We start from the raw sequence: 27660 nt of genomic DNA on the forward strand, positions 1-27660 counted from the left end.
GCGTAATACTTTCTTAGTCTACTGGCGTGAACCCACTGCTAAGAACCATCTTTGAACTTGACAACATGGCTATCGGGTCGTCTATGCTCTTTAATCGTTGCTAGGCCCAACCATTTAGGTCGCATCTTGTTCTGCTGGTTCGTATCCAACACGAGGACTTCCTCACCCTCACAGAACCCTTTGGCCCGTGCCCTTAGATTGTATTTCTCCGCATATGCTTTCCGCAGCTGCTTGATTTGGTGATCTACCCTCTCTGCTGCTTCAGCCATTTGCTGCCGCAGCTTGATCAGATACTCTGACATAGCCTTATTTAGGCTCGTAGGTGGTGGCCAGTTCCCTGTTCATGTCTTTTGAAGGATACTTAATGGGCCTTGCGGGACGCACCCATACATGACCTCAAAAGGGGACGCTCCCGTGGTCTCGTGTGGAACTTCTCGGTATTCCCACAGCATGCATGGAATAAACCGGTCCCATCCGCGCGTGTGGTCACCTATTATGTGTCTGAGTATCGCCTTGAGCGTGCCGTTCCAGCGCTCAATGATGCCATTGCTTTGCGGATGCTCTGGCGTTGAAAACTTCATGTTTGTCCCCAAGCGCTGCATGAGTTCCCGAGTCAGTGCTGAGGTTAAGTTTGTTCCCTGGTCGCAGCAAATCAGCTGAGGGACACCGAATCGCGCGAAAATGTCGAGAAGCGCCTGACACGTGGCCTTAGCTGTTAGTGAGCACAGCGGTATCACCTCTGGCCACCTGGAACATAGATCGATAACACATAAAGCGCATCGATGTCCCCGCGCTGGTACAGGCTCGATAGGTCCAATACAGTCCAAATAAATCACTTCGAAAGGTTCCCTTGGCCGAGTAAGTGGTGTGATCGGTACCCTATCTGTCGTCTTTCTCCTCGAAAACGTTTGACAAGTATGGCAGGTTTGACAATGCCGTCTGACGTCGGCAGCTAGGCTAGGCCAGAAAAACGCACTGCGGATACGCTGTTTAGTTTTCTTTTCAGAAAAGTGCCCTCCACAGGGCATATCATGCGCAAGAGTCAGCACTTCTTTCCGACGACTCTGCGGGAGTACGAGCTGCCGACACTGTCTGCCATCCAACACTTCCTGGTGAAAGAGTAGTCCTCCTTCTATTAATATTTTATGCGTTCCGGCCTGTGCCTGTGACCAAGGGTCTACCAGGGAAGCGTTTCCTTTTTGCTCACTGGCGAACGTAGGGTCCGCCGTGCTCTCGTCTGTCTGCAGTGGTGCGAGCTGTGTCCCCTTCTGATCGTCGGCGACTTCAACGCCCCGAGCAGGCTATGGGGGTACCCCCGGGAGGACAGACGTGGGCGGAAGCTTGCGGAACTTCTTTCCACACTTGGACTTACTTTACACACTGATCCCGCCAACCCAACACGTGTCGGCAATTCGATTCAACAAGATACTTGCCCGGACCTCACATTTACACGCAACATACGCCATGCCGACTGGCTGAATACAGAGGACACTCTGGGTAGTGATCACTGTATAATCAACACCACCATTTACATGCATCCCCTGAAACGCCCACTAACACAAGCTCGTGTACCGGACTGGACGACTTTCCGCACATCTCTACCTATCGTAGATCCCCTCCAGTCGGGATACGACGCATGGTCCAAATCGCTCACGTCTACACTCACGCAACACGAGAAGCAGATACAGCTCACAGAAACACAAACGGACGTGGACAACCACTTGCTCCACCTTTGGGAGGCCCGCCGCAGCCTCACCAAACGATGGAAGAAACAGAAACATAACAGACGCCTAAAGAAACGCATCCTCGAACTCACACAACAAGCAGCGGAATATGCTACTCAGCTAGCCGACACTAACTGGGTGGACCGGTGCAACGCGGCTGTGCGCCAGATGTCTGGCCGCAACACGTGGCGCCTATTCCGCGCTCTCATCGATCCAATACAAACACGCACGGAAACCCAACGCCACTTACATAGGGCATTGCACAACTTTACAGGAACGACAACACAGCTAGCGCACACGCTCAGGGATTGATACCTTTGCACCACTAAGAACCCCCGGCAGGCGGCGTACTCGTATGCAGGCGAAGAGAACACGGAGCTGGACAAGCCGTTCCAGCTCCACGACCTCCGGGCGGCCTTAAGCAAGATGAAGCGGGGCACTGCACCTGGGCGCGACAAGGTTACGGTCAAGCTTTTGGCCAACCTTCCCGACGCAGCCTACGCCGCGCTCCTCAAATACATCAATAGCATTTGGGACGGAGAGACTCCTCTCCCTCTCGATTGGAAATCGGCTCTCGTGACCTTCATTCCGAAGGCCGGCAAACCTATCGATGTGGAGAACCTTCGCCCCATCTCTCTGACGTCTTGTGTCGGCAAGCTGATGGAGACGATGGTGCGCGACAGACTCTCCGATTATCTCGAAACAGCACATTTTCGCGGACACCATGTTCGGTTTTCGTCCTCACAAGTCAGCACAGGATATACTTCTGCAGCTCCACCACGACATTTTAGATCCTGTCGAATGTCCCCACAACGACAAGGTGGTCCTGGCCTTGGATCTTAAAGGCGCATTCGACAACGTCAAACATGCAGTAATCCTGGACCACCTCAGTAACACCAACTGTGGCCACAAAACATTCCATTACATAAGTCAATTTCTTACAGACCGTCAAGCCTATATACGCATACAAGATGCGGAACACGGGCCATACACCATCGGCTCGAGGGGAACACCAAGGCGCGGTCCTGTCTCCCCTGCTCTTCAATTTGGCAATGCTTCGCCTTCCCTCCAAATTGTCTTCTCTGCCCGGGATACATCACGCTCTTTATGCGGATGACATTACAATCTGGGCCACGCAAGGCAACCTGGGCCACATGGAGTCCTGCCTGCAAGCAGCAGCGACCCTAGTCGACGACTACGCGGCCTACTGCGGACTCCAGTGCGCCCCAGCTAAATCAGAATTTGTGCACTTACGTCCCTCCCCCCGGGACACAACTCCGCTTCGCATCAGTCTCCCCTCGGGACCGATCCGGGAGGCCAAGGAGATCCGCGTCCTTGGCCTCTTCATACACCACCAACGCAGAGTCGACACCACCATAGCCAAACTTCGCACGGTGGGAGACCAGGTGGGCCGAATGGTCCGCCGGGTCTCAAACAAGCGGGGCGGATTACGAAGCAAGGATGCACTGCGGCTTGCCCATGCTTTCGTAACGAGTAGAATCCTCTACTCAACTCCCTACTTGCACCTGCGCAAACATGATGATGACCAACTGGAGGTCATCCTGCGGAAAGTCATCAAGCGGGCTCTCGATCTTCCGATCACCACGTCCAACCAGAGGCTTCTGGCCTTGGGCGTGGTGAACACATTTCGGGAGCTTCGAGAGGCCCACTTATGCAACCAATACACGCGTCTTGCACAGACCACGTCCGGTCGCCGCCTCTTGGACCGGCTACACATCAAACACGACTACCACATTGAGGAAAGGGAGAGAGTGCCAGAGCCCTGGAGACGCGCCCTCCGGGTCCGACCCCTTCCCCGCAACATGTCCAGTGAAGACCATAGCGGTCGTCGCCAGGCGCGCGCGGAAGCGTTGGCGCGATACTATGGTAACCAAGAACGTGTATTACGTAGACGTTGTCGGCCCACACCACGGGGGGTGGTACACGGCCGCAGTCGTACACAACACAAACACAGTTAACGGGCTCACTTTCAAAGCCTACAGCGCAACACACGCGGAAGAGATTGCCATTGCTCTGGCTCTCACGAATCCCAAGTCAAAACACATCATCACCGACTCGCGAGGGGCCTGTCGGAACTACGAGTTGGGCTGGGCTCCCCCGCTTGCCTGGCGCATACTGGAATATAGCTGTCGATCTGAAGATCCAACTCCACGCAACCTGATTTGGGCCCCCGGTCACCAGGGCCTCCAGGGAAACGAACAGGCCGATCAGGCCGCCCGCGCACTCTCTCCCCGGGCTGTCTCCCTGTCCTTGGAAGGGTACTCCCAATCAGACAATCTGGCCATTACATTCAAACAAATCACCGATTACTACAAGGAGGAACACCGGTGCTACCCGGCCCCTTGTAAGGGTCTGGATCGCGCTGACGAGCGCCTCCTCATCAAAATTCTCACTAACACTGTACTGTGCCCGGCGGTGCTTAAACACTTCAATACATCCTTTGATGGCACGTGCCAGTTCTGTGGGGAGGTGTCTGATACCTTCCACATGGTTTGGGCGTGTCAATCTAACCCATCTATCCCCCCCAACCCCAACCCCACCAGAGAGGACTGGGAGGCGGCCCTGCTCGGCTGTCAAGACCTGAAGAGCCAAAAGGCCTTGGTTCAACGGACGCGGGCGGCGTTGCTTGCCAATGGGGCCCCGGAATAGGGGCTCCACCTAGTACTGTGAGGGGAAAGGGCCAATAGGGTCCTACCCCAATCACCTTTCTGTAAAAATTTAATTGCTTATAAATGTTTTTCACCACCACCACCACCACCACCTTCTGATGCCCCGTTCTCCTCTGCACTCTCGCTTGGTTCAAATTCCAACTCCAGTGATATGTTCTGATCAGGTCGTGCGATCTCGGTTTCCGCTTGTATTATCCTCACCGTGAGATCAGCGGCTTCTCTTTGCTCTCTTCTGAGTGCCTCGAAAACGTCCGGGGTCAGTGGGGCGTCGACCTCTCCAGTTAGCTCATCCGTAACCGCGCATAAAGTGACTAGTTGCGGGCCTGCGCCGCTATCTTCCGTGGGCAAGCCCAGTGGAACATAAAAGAGCTCGGCTGTTACGGTGTGCCCAAACTCGCCCCGTAAGCGTACCGTCCCACTTCCCTGCTTCCGGAATTCCTCGGGCACCACTTTTCATCTCAACACGGTGATGTCTGCGCCTGAATCGAGGCACGCTTTGAACGGTTGTTCCCCACATACAAGGTCCACCCATGTCAGCCGTGATACCGGCGCCAAACCTCTTGTTGCCACCTCAGCTCGCGTTACGGATTCGACCGCGGCTCTCGCTGTCATCTTTGCGTCCTGCTGGTTACGACCTAGCTCATTACCAGACACTACATTAGGCCTGTTCTGTGGGCAGTTCCACTGCACGTGAATTTACCGCAGCCATAGCATTTTGGCGGTTCCCTGTGCTCGTCCTTGGATCATTTCCTTGGTTCCGTGACTCGTGCGGCTTTGCCTCATACTTTTTTGGCCCCTCTGCAGCCCTTTGACGGCGTCCACGCCTACTGTCTTTATATTGTTCGGCAATTTGTGCAAGCTCCTTGTGTTTCAACCACTTATGTCTCCTGTTGGAGAACATACTCGCGCATTTCGTCCGGCATAGTCTGCTTAACGCGGTCTGCCACCATCAAGGCCCGAGCATCCTCTAATGTTTCCACTTTCCTACTTTGCAAGTAGTAACCCAGCGTTACGTCCAATTTGGTGAGAAACTGACCCCAGCTTTCGGCATCTTTTCTACAAGTGTAGAACCTCCGCTTGTATTCCTCAGCAGTCAATCTGAGCTCCGCGAGAACTAGCTTTCGAATTTCCTCGAAACTCATGACCGTGTTGACCGACTGTTTAGCCACGAGTGCCCGAGTTTTTTCATTCAGGAAGTGCATTATAATTGGCCCCGCGATGTCATTCGGGATCTCGCAGGCCCTTATCATATTTTCGGCGCTTTTGAACCATGTAGGAATGAGGTCGTCCGACTGTGGCATTGACGCGAGGACTGCCCTTAGATCATCCGTGTGCCGACCCAATTTTTCCCTTCTGCTGCCATTTCCTGGGGTGCCCTGACCTCTCTGAATCAGCGTCTGGAACTGAATTTGTAGCCTAAGAGCTTCAATCTCGAGCTCCTGCTCCCTCAAGCGCGTGCTACCCTGGCTGCTGTCACTCGCCGGGGTGTTAGCGCTCTGCCCATCCATAATCGTCACGTTCTCCGTGTCTTCCCCGTCAGAGTCTGCGTCACTAACGTTTTGACTTCCAGCGCGCAGCTAATGTGCTCGGGTAGTGACTGATATCGCGTTCCTGGAGAAAACGGGAAAGGGCCCACCTGTGTTCTGCAGAGTTCTTGTTCGCGCTGCGCTGGGTCGGTGTCTGTCTTTCAGCTGCCCACGTTCAGCTGGTGGCGGAACGGGTGGGAGTCTCACCGGTGCTCACTGCAGGGCCCGTCACGTCCTCCAGGCCGATGAATCGCCAGCCACAGATGCCGCCGAAGTCGCCGCGCTTCGCTCCGTCGGTCCGCTTCTCTCGCTCCTCAGTCTCACTTGGACTTTGGTCCCCGGGGCTTCTCACCAAGATTTTGTGCCCCGTCAATCTTCCGGAAGGTACTGCCTCCAACCGCTCAGACCATCCTGGTCACGGCACCAGTTAACTTCTTGCCCTCCTTCTGATGGGATGGCCGGTTTGGGCTGGTCGGTTGCTCGTCGCGAGCGTTGGATGGTGATGGCACGCTGGTCGATGATCGAACCACGGGGGTTAGCAGTACGAAGGGATTAGCGGTTTTCGTCCGTTCGTCTGGCGACACGTTGCCGGTTGGGGCAGCAATTCCAACTTCTTGGCAAACAAACTGATTTATTCAAGACGGGATCGACATAAAAAGGCAGGTGAGCAAAACGCAGTTTAGAAAGGGCAGTTTTAAAAAGGCTGTTTAAAAAAAAAAGGCTTAAAAACGGCCGAGCTTGAGACTCGTCTGTCTGTTGTTGCCAGGAAGAAAGAAATGGAAAGTGCACAGGCCTGCTCACTGGCTCAAGCCGAGCCACAATCGCTACCACGTGCAGATAGGAGAGTTGAAAGATGGGATAGAAAGACAGGACAGTACAGACGCGCTATAAACAAGGCCGATCTCGGAGGTAGTGCAATACCGGGCCAACCGGTGGCGGGAGTGGAGCATCCTTCAAACTCTCCGCCACATTTCCACAAATAAGTCCATTGGACCCGTAACAGATACTCTACGGGGTCCGGACATTCGCGCATCCCTCCGGCGCGCTCCTCCCAAGTCATTGTTTCCACCGGGTTTTTAACCCTTTCGATAATTAGGCGGAGCTTTCGTAAACTAGCTCTCGCCCAATTTGAACCAATAGCAGTGCAGTGGAACCGTATTTGCAAGTGGGCGGAGCCCTGGGCTCCCCGGTCCGAGCCCAAAGGACGCCGCAGCTCCTGGAACGTGCAGGGCACGTGATTCCGCGTGCGCAGCTCGCTGCATGTGCATTCAATCGAGTGCCATGCATCGGAATTGCCGTCTCCGCTGACAGCAAAGGAATGTCTTCAGCGGGACAAGGTCGTCGGCCCCCTGCCGGTCAGCAGGGGATGACTCGGTGCCAGAGCCGAAAGGATTAGTGCCGTAGCTGGCATCAAGCGCGGGCGTCACGCCTCGATGTAGTACATTCCTCTATTTCCCATGGGCATGACCGCTCCTGGGAACAGGTGCGGGGGTGGGGGGCGACGACCCGTCGGCGCCGTGGGCTTCTAACTCAGCAGGAGGGCTCTAGAATAGTTTCGAACTGACATCGCACAGGGCGCCTTTTACGTTTTGCCTCCATTGAGACTCGGACGCCGCGGTCGGGGGCGGCGGCGTTTCGATGGAGGCGAAACGCAAAGGTTTGCTGTGCGATGTCTGTACAGGTTGAAGGTCGCCAGATGGTCGAAATTATTCCGGAGCCCTCCACTATGGCACCTCTTTCTTCCTTTCTTCTTTCACTCCCTGCTTCCCTTATGGCGCAGTTCGGGTGTCTAGGAGATATGGGAGACTGTTACTGCGTCATTTCCTTTCCTCAAAAACGAATTTTCATTTTCTTTCAACACAAAAATGTTAATATACTAATTTGCAAAATGATGGCTAGCATAAATACTAAAAACTTAGTTAATTTCACAAACCTCAGTGGAAAATTGCTATTACAATTTGCTATAATTGCTATTGCAGTCTAAATGAAAACGCATCGAGGTTGTAAACGGTGGTTTAAAATTGTGAGCTGAGTGCGGTTGGCATGGAACAACCATTCCCACTAACATTGCCTCAGGGTACAGAGGCGGTATCCAATGCCATTTCTTGGCAGCTGCGTGCAACTGGCAGCAGCATAGATCCAATGGGAATGAGCTGCACGACTAGGTTTCCAGGAAAAAGAAGCATTGTTCTGAACTAATGTGTAGTATAGTAAAGTACTGTGTTCCTCCTTGCCATGATTGGCTGCAACTTTCTTGTTGCTGTCACATTATAAGGGAGCATATGATGCATCTCGGCATGTCAAAGTTCAGTGGTTCTTGCAGATGTTCATGGTGTATTTATATTTTACCTGTCGAGACATTGTCTAGATTTTCAGCTGATAGTGATTGCAAGCTTCTACTTTAATGGAGAAACTCCCGTCTGAAGACACCAATGGATGTTTATACAGTCGAACCTCGTTATAGGGAACATGTTAAATGCACATTAGTTTGATACAGCCAAAATTCATATAATATTTCATCAGCAGTGCACACAAGAGCAATGCAGTTGTCTGTGAAGGGATGGCAGCTCAGGTGATCTTTACTAGAGACAGTAAGATAAAGCGCTCGCTGCAATTCCAGAGGCCAGAAAAAAAAAAAAAAACCTTCAATTAGGTTGGCTTCTCTGCACAGCAAACAAAAATGGCAGGCTATGCGCCAGCAAGAGTGGCTTGCCTGCATAACAGCCTTGTCGTGTGAAAAATGGTACGTTAGAGCAAAAGCTATCACCATTTTCGCCATCTTTGTGACAGCTGACATGAGTGCAGGAATGGTTACTGCAAGGCTACAACTGTCCATGCAGCTGCTTCCAGGGCGCTGTCAACTGGTTCTAGCGGCGTGAATGTGTGCCGACCGCCTGACTACCAACCCTCCGGCGTATCTTCTGTGGCGCAGTTTACGAGTGTAAAATAAAAGTATGAACCTTGGCACAAATGCTTGCCGCACCGCAGCCAATCACTTGTGTAGTGCGGCGAAGCCTGCCGTTGTCCATCCAAGTGGGTATTGCTTGGTGGTATGGAGTTTCAAAGGGTATCAATATCAAAATTAAGCTTTACACTTTTCTTAAAATTAGGTGCTGAGGTATGTGAAATCCACCTCTGCACATCAGTTATGCAGCCAGAGGGACACAGTGAAATAAGTCACCAAGCCGCCGCAGTGGCTCGCTCAGTGGTTATGGAGCTGGCTGCTGACCAGTAAAACGCGGGATCGATCCTAGCCGTAGCAGTTGCATTCTGATGGAGACAATATGTTAGACCCACATACTGTATAATGTCAGTGCACGTTAAAGAACCTCTGGTAGTCAAAATTATCCGGAGCGCTCGACTACAGCGTTCCTCATAGCATGAGTTGATTTGGGACATTAAACACCATAAACCAAGCCAAATAATTGTCACCATCAGGCACCTAATTAACTAAATTTGATTAACTTTTTAATGACTTCAGTAAGCGGAACTAAGAAACAGTCATATTCCTACACAATTCTTTTTGGTAGCATTCTAGCACGTGTGTGTTCCAAGATATTTGTGTTCAAATTTTCAGCTCGACCCGAGTGGTTGCGCATGCAAAGCGGTGACGACCTGCACAAAACTCCCAGCATGACACGGCATTCGTCTGGCAGCGGCGTAGGGTAACTGGTGAAGCTGATGATTCCCTTTCAAACTGAAGGAAGCACCAGACACAAAAGCTGTGTCACACTAGGGAGGAGTTTCGCACTGACTGCCACCGCCTTGCATGTGTAATTACACGAAGTCATTGGAAACTTTGGGGTTGAATATCTAAGCACGCATGCTGTAAAAGGATTGTACAAAATGGAATGAATTAATGACAACTTTATTGCTAAGGAGGATTCTCACAGCGTAGGTGGGTCCTTCAGTCCAGGGCCCCAGTGGCCTTTGCAGTCTTGCGAGCCCTGTCGATCAGCTTGAGCTGTTCTTCAGGCTTCGAGCAGGATAGCGCAGCATCCCACTGCTCCGGTGTTGGTGTGTTGTTGATTGGCCGCTGCCTGCGTTTTCTGAAAGGCTCATCTAACTTGATAAAGCATTGTGTTCCCCGCAGAGCGGGCATTTGCTGTCATATGTTGAAGGATGGATTTTGCTTAGTAAACTGAGATTGTGTATGTATTAGTCTGCAGTTGTCTCCAGGCAACAGACTGCTCTCTACTAAGGTTTTGTGTGGAGGGGGGGGTAAGTCCTCCTAAGTGCTCCTTGGTGTTCCAAGATGGCTCCATACCGTCTAGTGACTGTGTCCAGTTCCCCTTCCGTGTGCGCCTCCGGTGGGTGTATGGTCGGGCATTGGCGTCCGTACGTTGGTTCCCTTTGACAGCTTCATGGCCTGGTGTCCACATGATGAAGCATCTCGTAAAGTTAATTGCTCTCACCTTGAGTATGCGGATGGCTGCTGTGGATATGCGTCCACTGCTGTATCTTCTGCACGCCTCTTGCGAGTCTGTAATTATGTGTGCGTGGGGCTCCTCGCCCTAGTGGGGGATGGCGAGTGTGATAGCTGCTTCCTCAGCCTCGAGGATGTTGTTGGTTTTGATAGAAGCACAGTTGATTTCTCTGAGCTGGTGATCCACCACGCTGGCTACCGAGCCATATCGTTCTCTATATATAGTTGCGTCAACGTATAATACGTCTTTTTTCCCGGCGGAGCTTCTTTCGTGGGCTTCCGATCTTGCCTTTCTTCTCGCCTTGTGTATATCTGGATGCGTGTTTCTCGGAATTGGGCTGACCTCAATGATCCCCCTGACTTCGTTCGGTATGCTTGCTGTGCTGTTGATTTCTCTCAAAGCATTCCTTATGCCCCGTAAACGCAGTGTGTTTATGTCCGTTCCGGACAGCATGAGTCTGGTTTTCTGCGTGAGAAGATGGGCCTCGATATGTGCTTCTACTGTGTTGTGTATGCCCAGTTTAAGGAATTTCTCGTCGAAGTTGCAACCAGCAGTCCGAGAGTGCATTTGTATGCTTTCCTAAGAATTGCCCCCTAATTGTTCATTTTCTTGCTCCAGCAGTGTTTGGTAGGGGACGCTGTACAATATCCTACTGACCACGACGGCCTGTACTAGTCTACATGTGTGCTCCTCCTTCATACCTCTTCTTCTGTTGGAAATTCGTGCAATCATCCTTGTGATCTGTGCTGTGGTATTTGCTTACAAAATGGAGTAGTCTAGAAATGTGACCACGTTTATGTTTCCAATATAAATATTCACACTAGCTTCATTGGCTGAAAACCTCATTACTAAATTTTAGTTAATTAGGTGCCTAATGGTGACACCTATCATCTCGCTTTGCGTCCTCTCAGCCATATAACTTATTTGCTGAGGTAGACAAGGGAAGGGAAAAGAGGGGTTGGTTATGACGTACAGGGGCAATGGAAAGAAACACGAACAGAGCGGAGCATGGGCACTCCGTTGTTCAAATTTCTTTTCATCATGCTTTTACTTCGGTGGTAGCAAAAAGACTCTAGAGTTGTCCGTGACCCATTCTAGGACAGCTCTGACGTCCTTTTTTTTTTACTGCCCATTTAAAAGCACGATCAAAAGAAAGTAACAGCAGAGCGCATAGGCGCCGCATTGTTCGCGTTTCTTTCCATTGCTATAGTACATGACGGAAGTCAGCAGTCACCGAAACCATGGGGCATAGGCGATTTTTTTCTTAAGTATGTGCTGTTCATCAGTGGTAGATTAGTAGGGTATTTATTTAAAGATAGTTGAGAAAGCAGAAGAAAAGCAACCACCTGCTGCCGGTGGGATCCGAACCCACAACCTTCGAAATTTGCTTCCGGTGTTCTACTAATCAATCTAATGAAATATCTTTAAATAATTACCATATTATTCTGCCATTGATGAACATTTTATATTTTAAATTTCCTATGCTCCTTGGTTTCGGTGACTGTTGGCTTCCGTCAAGTATTTACAGAGGTAAATTTCATGTAGTACTCGATGTCTAATTTTAAGAAATTTGTAAAGCTTCATTTTTATCACCCTGCATATACAGCCAAACCCACATATAACTACGGGGTTGTACTTTTTGGTTTCTATTTTTCGAAAATTTGGCGCACCTTTCTTATGTTTATATCAGAACGCAATAATACTTTTTACGTACAAATTTTTATTTTTTTAATGAAGTATATGACCATGTATGGTTCAAACTGATGTAGAATTTATCGGCCTTTTTTTAGCACAGGCAGCTCGTATAGTAGCAATTAACACACAAATGGTATTTAAGAGCTATCTCTGCAGAAGGAAGTTTTACAGCCATAACAAAATTTCAAAATATTAAAGTTGAACGACCGGGCCTTGAGACAAAAACATAAATGGAAGTTTATTTCTGAAAACATGGCTGCCATGATTTGGTCGCATGCTGCGTTTAACGAGAGGACCGTGCGTCATGTGGTCTGCGTTCTGACAGCAGCAATGGAACTAGCGCTTAACCGTTGTGGAAGCTATAACATGACACTTTCATGCCGTTTATGCATGGTATTGCGTTCATTTACTTGCTGCAGTTGCAAAAGCTGTTGGCGTCCATATACGCCGTGGAAATTTTACTTAAACAAGTGACTACCCTAAGCTGGTGATAAAATTGAGCAGATGACTATACGCTAGCTGCCAACTCAGCAATGAGGTGAAGCCTATCGATCTGCAACAGCATGTTTGAGTTTGCAGGTCAGTGGCCGAATGTTCACAACCAAGGTAATAAATTTTAAAGATACTGCTGCCTCACTGCGTTCCTGGTTGCAGCGCTTAATTTTCTCCTGTTACCTACTGTAAATGGTACACAATAGCTAGTTAGTTGTGACATGCATGTGAGGAATATACTCACCTTTATCGATTAAATTTGAATTTTAAAAAATAATTTGGTGGACTTTTATAAATGCTTTTCAGCTTAAACCATGAAGTCCAACCCATACCTATAACGAACATGACCATCATGCACCGTTTGTTTGTTATGCCCAATTTTTGCAGTAAGTGGACTAGGCATATACAGACAACTGCAAGTCTGGCTTTTGTGGTGCATTGTCTACGCAGCATCCATGAGTTGCCATTGGCCTAGCCATGTTTCTATGCTGGTGGGCACATTATCGCGACACTGCCTGTTCTGCTTCGGTTAGGGAGTAATGCGAACATCGCGCACATCACGATCAATGGGGTGAATGGTGCCGTGTGTTTAGGCCTAATGCGTCAAGTGATAAAAGGCCGTTTTAACTATGGGTCATATATCATTCATGATTGAACTGCGCGAAAGAAACGGGGACCAAGAAGAAACACGTACACACACACAGTGCTGTGTGTGTGTACGTGTTTCTTCTTGGTCCCCGTTTCTTTCGCGCAGTTCAGTCATGAACGAAATCCACCAACTAGCCCGCCTCAAAACCCTTCTTGAGTCATATATCAGCCAGACGCGAAATTTGTGCCTGCCAGTACCGTAATTTCTGGGTCCATGGCACTTACATTTTGTTAGGATGCCGTCTTTGCTGAATGCTAATTAGTGACCACCTTTCAAGGAAGATCATGCTAACGTGTTTTCGTGTGGCGACAACAGCAGGTAGTGTTTTGCACATAGAAAAACATTCCACATCGTCCATGCGTTAGTCCAGTTTTGGGCCAAATAAAGAGCAAGGGCACTCGGTAATAGCATGGATGCAGTTCAAGAGAACGGCTGGCCTTTTTGGGCAGCTCATATGAAGCGCTAATGTCCACGAGGCTAACCGCTTATCTGCTCTTGGCAGGTAGCTGTACAAGTGCAGATGTGGCAAAATAGGTGTTCGAGCTTGTAAAGTTCAGTTTGATTTTTAAGGAATATGTGATCAGTACGTGCGGCCCAGATGATAACTAGCGGTGATAACACGCTCCATCATGGTACAAGATCGCATCTCTTCCTGTACTTTTGTTAAGACATAACAGGATCTCTTTTCATGAATGGCCATATAAAGATTCAAGGGTCCTATGTTTAAAGAAGAAGATAGGTACCATTGACAACTTACGAATGTGCTGCTCCTGCTTTGCCTTGAGGTAATTTTCGGAAGTGAGCAAGCCTCAGTTAAATGTGCAGAAACTAAGGTTATGCTGCACACCTGCGGCATACTTTCTTTTTTTCTGTCTTTTCTTCGCGTAACCAATGCCCTTTTCGTGATCTTCGTGCTAAGAGCAAAAGAGGTATCGATGGTCATATAGGACTGCGATGGAGACCGCACATCCTGTCCAGCACACGCGTTCTTGGCACCTGCGTATTTTCTGTAACCATAATGTGCATCGTGACAGCTGCCTTAACTTTGTACTAAGAGAGTGTTCGTTATAAGTGGGGCCATTTTGAATAAGCTAGACTGTAGCCATTTCCTGGTGAACGTTAGGTATATAAAGTAAAAATTGCATGTGTTAAAAATATTTGGAAGGAGTTCGATATAGCTAATATTGTAATATTTGTTTGTTATATCAAGGTTCGACTGTAGAACTATACGAAACTGAAATTATAGCCTTGTAATTCAGTTGTTGCCTTGACGAGTATGCCTGCAAGGATTTAAAAAATCATGAGCATCTTTTAAAGCATACTGTATCTTTATTGAGGCTTCTACCACAGTTACTTTCATGTCTTTACAGCAAGCAAAGCTTGAAGGAGCTGCGCTACGGATAGAAGAAGAAAGAGACTCCCTTCAAAAGTCACTGGACAAATATATTGCTAAGAACGAGAGAAGAATGTGTATCCGCCTTGAACAAGTGCAAGACATGGTGGACCGGATTCGAGATCTATGGAACCCAGAAAAACTGCGAAGTTTGTTAGCAGATCTGTAGCTTTCTATAGCTCACGCTAGAAAAGTGCTGCATTTTATAGTTATATAATTGGGTTTTAAAATTGCAGCTAACATTTTTGTGTGCATCCTCTACTAGTGGCGAATAAAAGTATGTTTTTCAGTATTTTTTTTAAATAGCAGCAAGTGATTTTACCAAATTTGTCTGTTTTTTTCTTGTGGCTGATTTTTGCAGGTGCTACAAATGTTATTGGGAATGCATGTAGTGAGACCGAAAAGGCGAGGGACAGCAGGTGAACGGGACAACTGCTACTCAACTGGTTTTATTGATGGATGAAGCACACACTTATACTTTTTTTTTCCATGAACAAAACACCGCAGGCACTCGTGCAAATCACTTGTGTTTTGTGCAAGATTTCTCTCTTCCATTCACCGAATTTTAGATGATGTTTTGGATAAGGACAAAGTAATCAATATTTTTAGACACGGTGATGATTTTTAAGAAAACGGAAACCTGTGACCTGCCACGACACTGTGGTGGAAGTTTTGACTATTTTTAGACAGTTTGAAAGGGGGCTAAACTTCATGCATGAGGCTCCGACAGGTAGCAGCTTAGTTCCTGCGTCTTCAAATTTTCGTTCTAAGAAGGAATGTTTGCGAGGCTACAAGCCTCGTGCCCTGAAAGAAATAATGCCGTACGATTCAGTCCTGTCCAAGACGGTAAAAAGGACTGTTGCAACCATGTGCATGGAAGAAGCTATAAAAAAGGCATGTTGTCATGCAGTTAAGCAAAGTTTTGACTCCCAGATTTCTCAGCTGCTATCAACTGGTTTCCTGTTATCACTTTTATCTGCTGTTGCAGAAACTTAGCTGCAAAAAATTAAGAATAAGAGTTCTACAAATGAGGCAGCAAAGACGGGAAGGAAAGAAAGGGAAATCAAAAAAAGGCTGCAGGTAGTGCCTTACTTGCATTGTGTAGCCGACAACATGAAAAAGGTCCAGTAAGTACAAAGTGCCTGTTGTCTTTTCGGTGCCCTGCAAGCTTAAGAGCCTTTCCCAAAGGTAAATTAAGTGGAAAAAAAAATGCAAAACAAGGCATGAGCATATGTTGTGTGCAAGATAATACCGTTTATCAAATACCACTCTTGTGTGGGGAAGTGTACATTGGTCACTCCGGACGTTGTCTAAATCGGTGGCTTTGTGAGCGTGAAAGACTCTTAGAGAATGGGACTCGAATGAACTTTGTAGTTCATTGCAAGCCTTGAGAGTGGCGTGGAAAATGCTCACCATTTTAGGCACTGGTAATTGGAAGAGACAATGATGCACTATCACGCGAGTTTATAGAGGTGTTTCACATCCGAAGGAAAGGGTTGCATTGTGTCAGCACTCTTTCGATGAAGCTTTACTCTAATGAACACAATTTTTTAGGCAGGCTTATCCGAGGCAGGTGTTCGGTGTTTGCTTGGTCATTTGCATGAATGCGTGTGGCGTTCTGTTCACGGCAAAAAAACAGTACAAATATGTGTTTCATCCATCAATAAAACCAGTATATAGTAGCACTTGTCCCGGTCATCTGCTGTTGCTTATCTTTTCTGTCCTGCTACATGCATTCCCAATAGCAAAATGAACAAATTGCCCAGCAGAAAGTATTACTGGCTACAGATGTGTTCTAATGCTTTGCTATAGAGGTGGTGTAATCTAATATGTTAGTGTATGTTCAGTCCGCATTTAGTCTAATGTACTGTCTGTAAGCAATTTAAAGTTTCTTTGTATTTCTCTTCTTCCTCCATGCTTTGACCAAATAGGTCCCTAGTATTGTGTAAATAATTTTAAAATTGCAATTTATTTCAAGAAACTTTCTTTTAAAAGTGAGGGTGCAATAATTGCATCAGCCTTGTAGTATTTTAACATTGGAGACTATCATTGTCCATCCCCGCAGGGGGGCGCCTGCAGCTTGCAGGCGTCGCGACGGTGAGTGGCGACACCGCGGGTTCCCGAGCATCCGCAGGGACATCCCCGCAAGGGGATGATGGTGAACTGTGCATCACCACGGACCCGAGCACCCGCGCTTCGCCGTGCGTGGCATCGCCGTGTCCGGGGAAAAGGGGATCCTGGTGGTTGAGCCGATGCAGAGCGTTTGGACCCTTAAGGCCCCTTGGCGGAGGCAACACACCACTTTGGCCCCAGCTTCCTGCAGACGGCACCTCCGGCCTGACCCGACCGGGGGGGAATCGGCAGTCGCCTTTTCCTATCCTCCTCTCCATCTTTCTACTCACTCCTTGGTTTTTCCTGTTTTCCTGGCGGCGAGGGTTAACCTTGTGTGACCAACTACCCTGAGTTGAGTCATATTTGGTTATAGTTGAGGTGTACAGCTGGCGTGGGCAGGACTTGCTTTCAAGTTCCTGTCCCGTCCCCTTGTTGGACTCCGTGGTGGGTGGCTGGCACCATGACCGAATCACTAAATTTTCTTTATGGCTCCCCCCCTTTCAAAACCTGATCGCTCTCTGAAAAGAGGGCGGAACGAAGCAACAGACTTTTTCCCGAAAAAGAAAACAACCTTCCCAAAGTTCCATGTCATACATAGTACAGTAGAAGGAAAACAGGCAAGAATACTGTCACCCTTTCTTGTGTCAAAGTGCCTAACAGATGCACTGGGCCCCGGATATAAGCTATCGAAAATGGCCAGTGGCGACTTATTACTAGAAATCCGTGACCGTACCCAAAACTCCAAGATCTCAGACATTCTCTCTATTAGAGATCCCAGTCTCCATAACAGCCCACAGATCCCTCAATACCGTCCGTGGTGTCATCTCAGAAAACGACTTCATTCATCTAACAGAAAAAGAAATGCTAGAAGGTCTCAGCGACCAAAATGTCACAGATGTCTATCGAATTAAAATCCGCAAAGACAACAAAGAAATAGATACTAAACACCTGGTACTCACATTCAGCACAAGCACATTACCGGAAACCATCGAAGTCGGATACCTTAAAGTTAATGTCAGGCATTACATTCCTAACCCACGCAGATGCTTCAACTGTCAGAGATTCGGGCACGGCTCTCAGAGTTGCCGCGGCCGCAAAACCTGTGCGAAATGCGCTTCTAAGGACCACAATTCAGAGGAATGTGACGCAGCTCTGCGCTGCGCAAATTGCGAAGGAGACCACGCTGCGTACTCCAGGGCGTGTCCGTCTTGGAAAAAGGAGAAAGAAATTATCACCATAAAGACCAAAGAAAACATTTCATTTAAAGAAGCCAGGAGGCGTTTTGCACTAACCAACACATTCTCGTTCACAGCGAAACCAAACTTCGCTGATGTGGTGCGCAGGGGCGTAGCACCACACAGCACTCCGGCACCTGCCGAGGCCACTTCCACCGAGCCTGTGGCAGGGCCATCCACACCCCAGGCAGGGTCAGCGAAAGCTGCCCTGCCATTTTCACAGCAGGGAGCGCCGGTCCATGGGTCGGCATCCCGCAGGACTTCCCCCCGTCAGGGGAGGCCTGAAACTAACACAACCGCGGCTGCGCGGTCCTCCAGCACCTCTGGCGAGGTGATGGATACAACCCACAGTCCGCCCGCTATGCAGCGGCGGAACAGCTCTCTTGAGCGAAAAAAAGACAGACCCCTCATAACAGGCCCTGAGCATAAGTAAACGCCTTAGCGTTCTCACCCCAAAAATAAACATGGCTTTCTTAATTCAGTGGAATTGTAGAGGAATTATGCGGAACTACAGCGACGTAACACATATTTTAGGGTCAATGTTACCCACAGTTTTATGTCTTCAGGAGACCAATCTTGGTCCACAACATGTGCATATCCTTAAACATTATAACATTTTCAGACGCGATCGCGAGCAGGCAAATCGACTCTCGGGAGGCGTCGCGATTGTCCTTCAAAGCAGCGTCCCTGCTCAAGAAATCAAACTTTACACAAAACTTGAGGCAGTTGCAGTTAGCGTCCTTACCTACAAAACAATAACAATTTGCTCTTTATATCTCCCCCCATACATCACATTAACAATACAAGATTTAGAAGGCCTGATCAATGAATTGCCGGAGCCATATCTGGTAGTTGGCGATTTTAACGCTCACTCCCCGTTTTGGGGAAGCGAACGCTGTGACTCTAGGGGCAACATAATCGATTTTCTACTCTCGAATAATGTCTGTCTTTTAAACACAGGAAAGGCCACATATTGTTGCCCAAGCTCAGCAAAAATGAGCTTCCTTGATTTAGCTTTCACATCACCGTCTCTTTTTACCAATTTTAAATGGGATGTTTTAAATGATCCTCTGGGAAGTGATCACCTACCCACTGTCATCAGGCTCTCGTCTTCCACTCCAGTCATCCCCACAAGACCACGGCGCTGGAAATTTCACCTCGCCGACTAGTCACTTTTTACAGAAAGTGCCACTCTAGATAAAGAATTTTCTGAAGACCTCAGCATAGATGAAATTAATGAAAGATTTACTACATGCATAATATCTGCTGCAACACTCGCTATACCACAAACAACAGGACTCGTACAGAAGAAACACAAAGTATGGTGGACAGAAGAATGTACATTTGCAAAAAAACAGCAAAATAAAGCATGGGGCACCCTGCGCCGGTACCCCACTGCAGAGAACTTACTCATTTTTAAAAGGGCCAAGGCGAGAGTGCGGTACGTGCGCAGGAATGCTGAGAAAACCTCCTGGCAGAAATATGTGTCCTCTATAAATAGTTCAATACCATCAAAGAAAATGTGGGACAAAGTTCGTAAATTCACTGGTGACCATACTTCCTTCACACTTCCGCTTTTGACAACACCCGGTACACAAACATCGTTGGAAGAACAGGCCAATTTATTGGGCAAGCACTTTGCTGAAGTCTCAAGGTCATCCCACTACACAAACACATTCCAGAAACACAAAGCTATAGCTGAAAAACAAAAACTTCCATTCGGAGCAGGCATGCAGGAAGACTACAACCAGCCCATTACACTCCAGGAATTAAATAGAGTATTATCTTCCGGTAAAAAGACAGCACCAGGCCCAGACAATGTGCATTACAATATGCTTGCCCATCTCTCTGATACAGCCGTACAGGCACTGTTAAAATTCTTCAATAAAATATGGATGACTGGCAGAATACCTGAGGAGTGGAAGAAAGCAGTAATAGTACCTTTTCTGAAACCCAGAAAACCACCAACAAGTCCTGACAATTACAGACCAATAGCCCTCACCAGCTGCATTGCTAAATCTTTTGAAAGTGTAATAAATATTAGACTCACCTTTGTACTCGAATCTCGGCAACTATTAGATGTACATCAATGTGGATTCAGAAAAGCATGCTCAACCACCGATCACCTTGTCCGCCTAGAGAACACCATACGGGAGGCGTTCGTCCACAAACAGCAGTGTATCGGGGTCTTCTTCGACATGGAGAAGGCATACGATACCACGTGGAAGTTCGGCATCCTCCGCGACCTAGCAGAGCTAGGTATCCGAGGCAGGATGCTGAACTGCTTGAACGACTTCCTGGCTAACCGCACATTTAGGGTCCACCTAGGAACAACTCTCTCCATGACTTTCACCCAAGAGAATGGCGTACCCCAAGGTTGCATTCTAAGCACGACACTCTTCGTAGTAAAAATAAATTCGTTAGCCAAAGTAATACCCAAGTCCATAATGTACTCGGTTTATGTAGATGACCTACAGATAGCATGCACTTCCTCCAGCATATCGTCCTGCGAGAGACAAATACAAATCACACTAAATAAACTAGCTGCTTGGGCAGAGATAAATGGGTTCAAGTTCTCTCCTCAAAAAACAGTAGCCGTTCTGTTCTCATTGCGACGAGGCCTACAATTCAATCCCAACCTATACTTGAATCAAGCCACACTACCAATTAAACCAGAACATAAATTTTTAGGACTCACTTTTGACAAGAAACTCACATTTCTACCACACATTAACAACCTTAAAAAGAAAGCATCCCAAGCCCTCAATGTATTAAAGGTGCTCTCGCGAAAACGGTGGGGGTCCGATAGAACGTGCCTATTACACATCTATCGCTCTCTGGTACGCTCCAAGCTGGACTATGGGTGCATAGTATACGGTTCAGCAAGAGCATCCTACTTGAAACGACTGGACCCTGTTCATAATCTTGGTCTGCGACTATCAACTGGAGCATATAGAACATCCCCGATAAACAGTCTTTACATTGAAGCTAATGAGTCTGCACTAGAGGATAGAAGAGTCACACTGACATGCGCATATGTCCTAAAAACCCGTTCTCTTCCTAAACACCTCTGCCATCCCATTGTTACCAAGTGCCCATCCAAAAGATTATTCAACAATAAACCACAATCCATCCGGCCACTAATAATGCGCTTTGAAGATAAATGTGAAGAGTTAGGAGTACTGGATGCCCTGCCGAATATTGCACAAAAATATGAAAATTTACCACCATGGTACAGCCTGCCTTCAGTGTGCGACTTCACACTGACACACTTACATAAAAAGGAAATGCCACATCAGCTCATACTACAAGAATTCATTGAACTGCAAGAAAAATATGACACCTTCACTGAATTTTACACTGATGGGTCAAAAACAGAAAGTCGCGTTGGAAGTGCAGTAATTCAAGAAAATGAAAAAATGATACGACTGCCACAGTATGCATCGGTGTTTACTGCCTAGAGTTATGCAGTCTTTGTAGCCGTAGACCAAATAGTAAAAGAAAACATTAAAAATAGCGTCATTTACACCGATTCACTGAGTATGCTCAAAGCGCTGCACTGTAGAAACGCTGCTGAACCCATTATAGGAAACATCATACATAACATAATTAAAATAAAAAAACAAAAACATAACATTATATTCTGCTGGGTGCCCAGCCATGTTGGAATTGTCGGTAATGAGAGAGCAGATGCATGCGCAGCACAAGCTCGAATTGATCAAATAAAACAAGATAACATACCACATAGGGATTTTTTGAAATTAGTGCACAGTAAACTCAGAATTAAGTGGCAGGCTGCATGGGAAGAACAGGCAAACAACTAACTGCATTCTATAAAACCCGTTTTAGGAGAATGGAAATCATGTAGACATCAAGAACGTTTCACTGAAGTTATTTTATATCGGCTACGCATTGGGCACACACACCTTACACACAACTTTTCTGACAAAACAAGACAAACCTCTCTGCGAAATGTGCGGCGAAGTACTCACTGTAAAACATTTTAATTTCATGTACAAAACTGGAACAACTGAGAAAAAAATATTTTACAACACTCTACAATGAATACATCCCATTGCACCCCAAGTTGCTTTTAGGTGATCAAGCACTGGTTGATCTTTCAAGTATTTTTAAGTTTCTTAATGAAGCCAATGTTTTAAACAAACTCTAGGTATAAAAAGCGTAACATTTAACAAAACCTAACCTTGTGTTTGGCGCATCATAGCCATAGTTGCTTTTGCGCCATTAAAATCAATATAACTAACTAACTATCATTGTCCGCTGTGGTGGCTCGATGGCATATATAGCAAAGCTGCTTTTGAAAAGAGATTAAATTACATTACTAATTACTTTCCGCTACCGCGGTGGCTTAGTGGTTATGGCGTTCGTCTGCTGACCCAGAAGACACAGGTTCAATCCCGGCCACAGTGGTCGAATTTCGATGGAGGCGAAATTTCAGAGACCCGTGTACTATGTGATTAAAGAACCCCAGGTGGTCGAAATTTCCGGAGCCCTTCACTACAGCGTCCCTCATAGCCAGAGTTGCTTTGGGATGTTAAAACCCCATAAACCATAAAAACTAATTACTTTCCTAAAAAATGTGCAGATGTAATTAAATTGCATTACTGCAAGCAGAGGGTAATGGCATAACATTACAATTATTTTCGGAAAGTAATTCAATTACTTCAATAAAGTGGAAGACTGAGTTAGTTGGTCGCCATAATTAAGGAGCAGCACACCATGAAGAACGCAGGCAGGAAGAAGGGAACAAGCGCTGAACTTACGACTAAATTTTATTCAGGAGCGTGTCAGAATACAGTACAACTACACAACCAACACAAGCAGGTCGGATTAGATACGGACCCCTGGCAACCTTGAAAGAGGAATTATGAGGCTTCGTTTTTTTAATGCCAGAAACAAGTCCTGCTATCATACAGTTGAAGAAAGCCTAATGAAACGGACAGCCCGTCTCCCCTCGGCACCGCCGGCTACCCCTAGCGATTTGTTATTTTCGGTGGTGGAAAGTGTCTTCTAAAAAGAAAAAAGGCGGAGTGTCAAGCAATGGGTGGCAATTAGCTAAAGAGAGGCAAAGATGCTGAAAAACAAAATGTTATGGTTATACCTTACTTACATAATGTCTCATACAACCTTAATAGGATCGCCCAGAAGGTTTTTTTTTTTTTCAGTGCCACAAAAACTTGTGAAGTTGCGTGATGTGACGAACCCAAAGAAAAAGTCTAGCCTCGATGAAGAATAAAGGGTCAGAAACCATTTGTTGCATGTGAACAGTGTGTTATATATGAGATTTAGTTGCCCTGCCTTAATGAAAGGTTGTATGAGCATAATTAGTGTAGGTTACACCATATTAGGATTTCTGATGAAGCATTGCTGCGATAGTGAGCACAAACCTGCCTGCAAACCCAACTTTCCTGGCTGCAAAGTCATGGCCAGAAACCAATGCAAATTAACAAGGGAGATTATCGAAGCGAAGGCAATAGCTCACACAGGGACTTCATGTCAGCACCCTGTCTATTCTTTTTTTCAAGAAAAGAGTTGCCGTTCCTGGATGTGTGAAGGTAAACTGTGATGAAGGTTGCCGGGGGTCCGTATCTTGTCCGACCTGCTTGTGTTTGTTGTGTGGTTGTACTGTATTTATTATGACACTCCTAAATAAAATTTAGTTGTAAGTTCAACACTTGTTCCCTTCCTGTCTGTGCTTTTCCTGGTGCACTTCTCCTTAATTAATCAAACTACTTTTTGGCTTTCGAGCATAAAAAAAATCGGTTAAGAAACACCAGCCTATCCCGACGCACACATTCCTTTATTCCATCCCAGCCAACTACACAGGCCATTACAAAGATAAGGCTGCACCAACAAAACAAGTGAAACAGAAGTATGGCGAAACTCTCATTTTCACTGCGCTTGTAAACAGAGTGGCCAACTCAACAGCTTACTACCTGAAGCTGTCTCTACCATTTAAAATCTCTGACGCAGGCTATTTATTGCTTCGGTGGACCATTGAATTGACCTTGGCAGCCTGCGCTCGATAGTGTTCGCACTACGCACATTTCCGCCGGTTCCCCATCGCAACATGTGGCGACAAGCGTAACCAGGCACCTGTGTCCTCTTAGCTGATGCACCCTTGGGAGTGCCTCGACGTGCTTAAGACTAAGTCTGCAGCGAAGCTCTGCCCACATTCAGGACCACCACATAGAATTCCTCCACAACAAAAAAATATTCTGTGGTTAAAACTTTTCTTGTTACATAAACAAGAAGCTAACCACAAGAAAAAAAATTATAAGCTCTAGAAATTGGATGCTTGGCTTGTTTAATAAAGTCACATTAAAAAGCTGATTTCGTTTATTGTTGTGATTGGCAACATGTGGTGACGAGCATAACCAGGAACCCATGCATCCTACTACAGTTTTGAACTGTGCTATGCGCCACTTATCCCTTGGCACCCCAAGCACAGTCTTTCATCCGTCTGCTTGGGGGATGCATGCTCGTGAAATGTGCACTCTGTTGTGCTTTTTGCCAATAAAGTCTCTTACTACTACTACTACTACTACTTGTGCTGGGCTCTGGCAAAACTTCATGGCACCAGCATTTAAGAGGATGCTGCATTACCTCTCATTTTCCCTCAACAGCAGCACTGCAATAGTACCCTGATCTTTCTGAGCGCACTGCGCACCAAACCAGCCAATCCTCCTGGATTAGCGGCAGCAAAGCCACGTGTTCGGAGTCATCGCTTCAGGAACATTGCCCCCTCCCTCCTTTTTTTCCCTCGGGGACGGCAAGGACGTTCCAAGAACCTGCTGCCCAGAGGATCTGGACTGGAGCTGGGGCCTTTGCACCAGCTGCACGTTAGTGCCGACAGATTGAGAGAGCGGGGACGGGGTTTCGAGGCGGACACCACGGCCAGCAACGCTGTGTTAGCACTGTGATGACGAGACTCCTGAGAAAGGAGGCATGCTGTCTTCCCTGTCTCCGACCACCACGTCTCAATTCTAACAAGATGCAAGTACCCTGTATGAAGTCCTTTCCAATTTTGCGCTGGCTTTTTCCTGCTCCAACCCCAACCATGCTACCTACGTGTGTGAATCCCACCGACTCCCGCCTACCCATTCAGTACCTGTGGGCAGTGACTCAACAACCAAAAACACCAGGGCTCTCTGAGGCATAGTCCTACACGGTTCTTGCTGCGCGTCATTTCTGCTTTCGAGGCACTCATCTGGCGCACGAGAGACTGAAGCTCTGCCAACAAAAAGAAAAGCAGTGCATTTTAATGAAAGCAATTTTGAAAGTAATTAATTTTGCTTTTAAATTACTGCTGCAGTGTAATTCAACTACACTCAAATTCAACTACACTCAATTATCAGACCAGGAAAATATTTACATTACAAATAACCGAAAAAGTAATTAAGTTAATAATTCAATTACTGCCATGTCTACTCAAAGATTATAGTGCTCTGCCACTGAGCCGGAGGACCTGGGTTCTATCCTTGTTGCGGTGGCCGCGTTTCAATGGAGGCGAAACGCAAAAGGTGCCTGTGTGCTGTGTGACGTCAACGCACATTAAAGAAACCCAGGTGGTCTAGTTTAATGCAGAGTCCTCCACTACGGCCCATGTGTTGCTTCGGGACATTAACCCCAACAATTCATAATTTACAATCTAGTTTATTGTAGAACCTCTGTTTGGTATGTGTTGTGCCATTTCGTTCAGTTTCCCTTGTCAAGCACACCCTGTTTTGCTGTATTTTTTGTGCTTCAAGTACTGGCCCTTTTGAGTATCTCTGCTCTTTGTTTGTTCTCTTTCTTCTCCTTAGTTAAAGGGAACCTAAAAGGATTTCAGTGGGCATATTCTAGTGTAACATATCTGCGGTCTTTGTGGGTATTCGAGTCAAATTTGAACCACATCAGTGGCCTAGTCGTTAGAGCATCCGCCTGGCATGTGGGAGGCGCGAGGTTCAGTACCCAGTGCCGCTGGGTACCCACCGGTGATGCAGTGGGTACAAGCTTTCCCTTGCCTGGTGCTCGGATTATTTAGGGTGGAATACTTGGGAAATGCGTCTTTGACCCCACCTTGAGAAAAAGAAAAAACCTTGTGTCATGGTGCTCTTTGGCCGCAGATGCCCTTGCTTCATAAAAATTCATCATCATAGAGCCAAATTTGAAAGCTCTGCGAGGACCCTATAATTTAGAAATTTTTAAAAATCGCTTGGCTCACCCAGATTGCTCACTGACGTCATAGAATGTGGGGACGCTGCAGTGAGGTGCCGCCCTAATCTGTTGCGAGCTATTACGAGCAGCGATTTTTAAAAATTATTTCTGTGTCCATGCATAGCTTTCAAATATCACTCGAATACCTGCAAAGACTTCTACTGATTCATTGCACTAGAATGTGCCCATCAAAATCATTTTAGGATATCTTTAAGCACGCAGGTGTTTTGTCCCTTGTAGTAGGAGTTCCATTTGGTTTTCATAGTTCCCTGTATCTGACTTTGGTGTTCCCAAACTGAATGATGATAAAGGTATTGGTTCACAAAGGAGAAAATGCTCTTCCACATATTCTTTGGGCATACTCTCTGTAGAGTGTAACCACACTAAACATACCATTTTTGCAGTATGTGATACAATAAGAACAGTGTTTCCACTCCTGCTCCAACTGCTCCATTCTGTTCCAAACAAGATTTGCTGCTCCGTCCCGATACAAATTGCAAAAGTTGCACCAAAGTGCTCCAAAATGAAACGCAAGAAGGGCTACGCAACGTGTAAGAATCGTCTACAAAAGTATACGGTAATGTCTAGAAGAAATCTATTTTCAGATGTTCTGCAGACAATGACGCAAAAAGAGGTGTTATATGCCTGCTAATGCTCCACCAAAAAAGATCTACAAAACTTCTTTACAAGAACTCGTTTAAAACATACTTAGACATTATTTTTTTGAAATGGCTGCTTATATGAAGCCTGTAGACTCAAGATCGGTATGCTATCTAATTAGAACCCTCTAAGAACAACCAGTGGGATTTCATTAGGTTTAATGCTCATGCTTTTAAGAGCGTTCACGTTTCGAGATTTTGTGGGGTCCTCTATCACCCTGAGATCACAGTGCCATCTGTGGCAGCAACTAGAAAACAGCACATCTTGCACTGAGACTTATAGCACCATGTATAATGTATGCATTTGTCCCGCTATATATACTCCGACAAGGGGCACACATCCGGGGACAGTTGCGTACCTAATTTGGTAGGCAATAAAACCCTATGGGTGTTGGTAAAGACATAAAACCACAATTAAATAGGTTAACATTGTACACATGCAATTACTAATTGAAGCGTTACCATATCGCACCGCAAGCCGAATTCTAGGCCCACCTTGACCCCCCAAACAAAGCAAATTCCGTTTGAGACGTCCTGAGGGGGTGTAACTCGACAGTGGGTAGACGTGCATCGTGGCATCGTAATTTCTCTGATAGTTGGCGCTAGGCATCGATCGTTCCGCTAAGTGGAAAAGTTGTTTTTCATTTCCGAAGCGCTCAGGGTTTTCTTCACTGGCCCCGCTGGATGCGGAAAGACTTTCATTTTACGCATGGCCAATAAAGCTACCGCTCGTTACTTCGTCTTCCAGACGGTGGTGGCCTTTTTTTCACTGCAGATTTTGTTTGATCAGATATGTGCAGTACAGCTCGAACTGCAAAGGGCGGGCAGCTGCCCTTTG

General features: G+C 46.9%; 1 protein-coding gene and 1 pseudogene across 7 annotated transcripts in view; one reads left to right on the plus strand and one right to left on the minus strand.

Annotated features, from left to right (window-relative positions):
- LOC144113417 (uncharacterized) overlaps nucleotides 1-14888 on the plus strand; it is a 63006-nt gene extending 48118 nt beyond the window's left edge. For 3 of the 7 annotated variants that reach the window (XR_013310793.1, XM_077646485.1, XM_077646486.1), the window contains one exon: nucleotides 14574-14888. Coding sequence is in view for 6 of the 7 variants with exons in the window: in XM_077646485.1 (XP_077502611.1) it covers nucleotides 14574-14765 (192 nt within the window). In the remaining variant the exon portion in view is untranslated. Of the gene's footprint in view, nucleotides 1-8730; nucleotides 8937-14573 lie in introns of those variants that run through there. The other 4 variants (XM_077646487.1, XM_077646490.1, XM_077646488.1 and 1 more) reach the window with 4 other exon arrangements.
- On the minus strand, nucleotides 9088-14566 carry LOC144113419 (uncharacterized; annotated as a pseudogene).
- Nucleotides 14889-27660: the final 12772 nt, after the last annotated feature.

The sequence above is a fragment of the Amblyomma americanum genome, chromosome 1 (genome assembly GCF_052857255.1).
Source record: "Amblyomma americanum isolate KBUSLIRL-KWMA chromosome 1, ASM5285725v1, whole genome shotgun sequence".
Taxonomy (NCBI): Eukaryota; Metazoa; Arthropoda; class Arachnida; order Ixodida; family Ixodidae; genus Amblyomma; species Amblyomma americanum.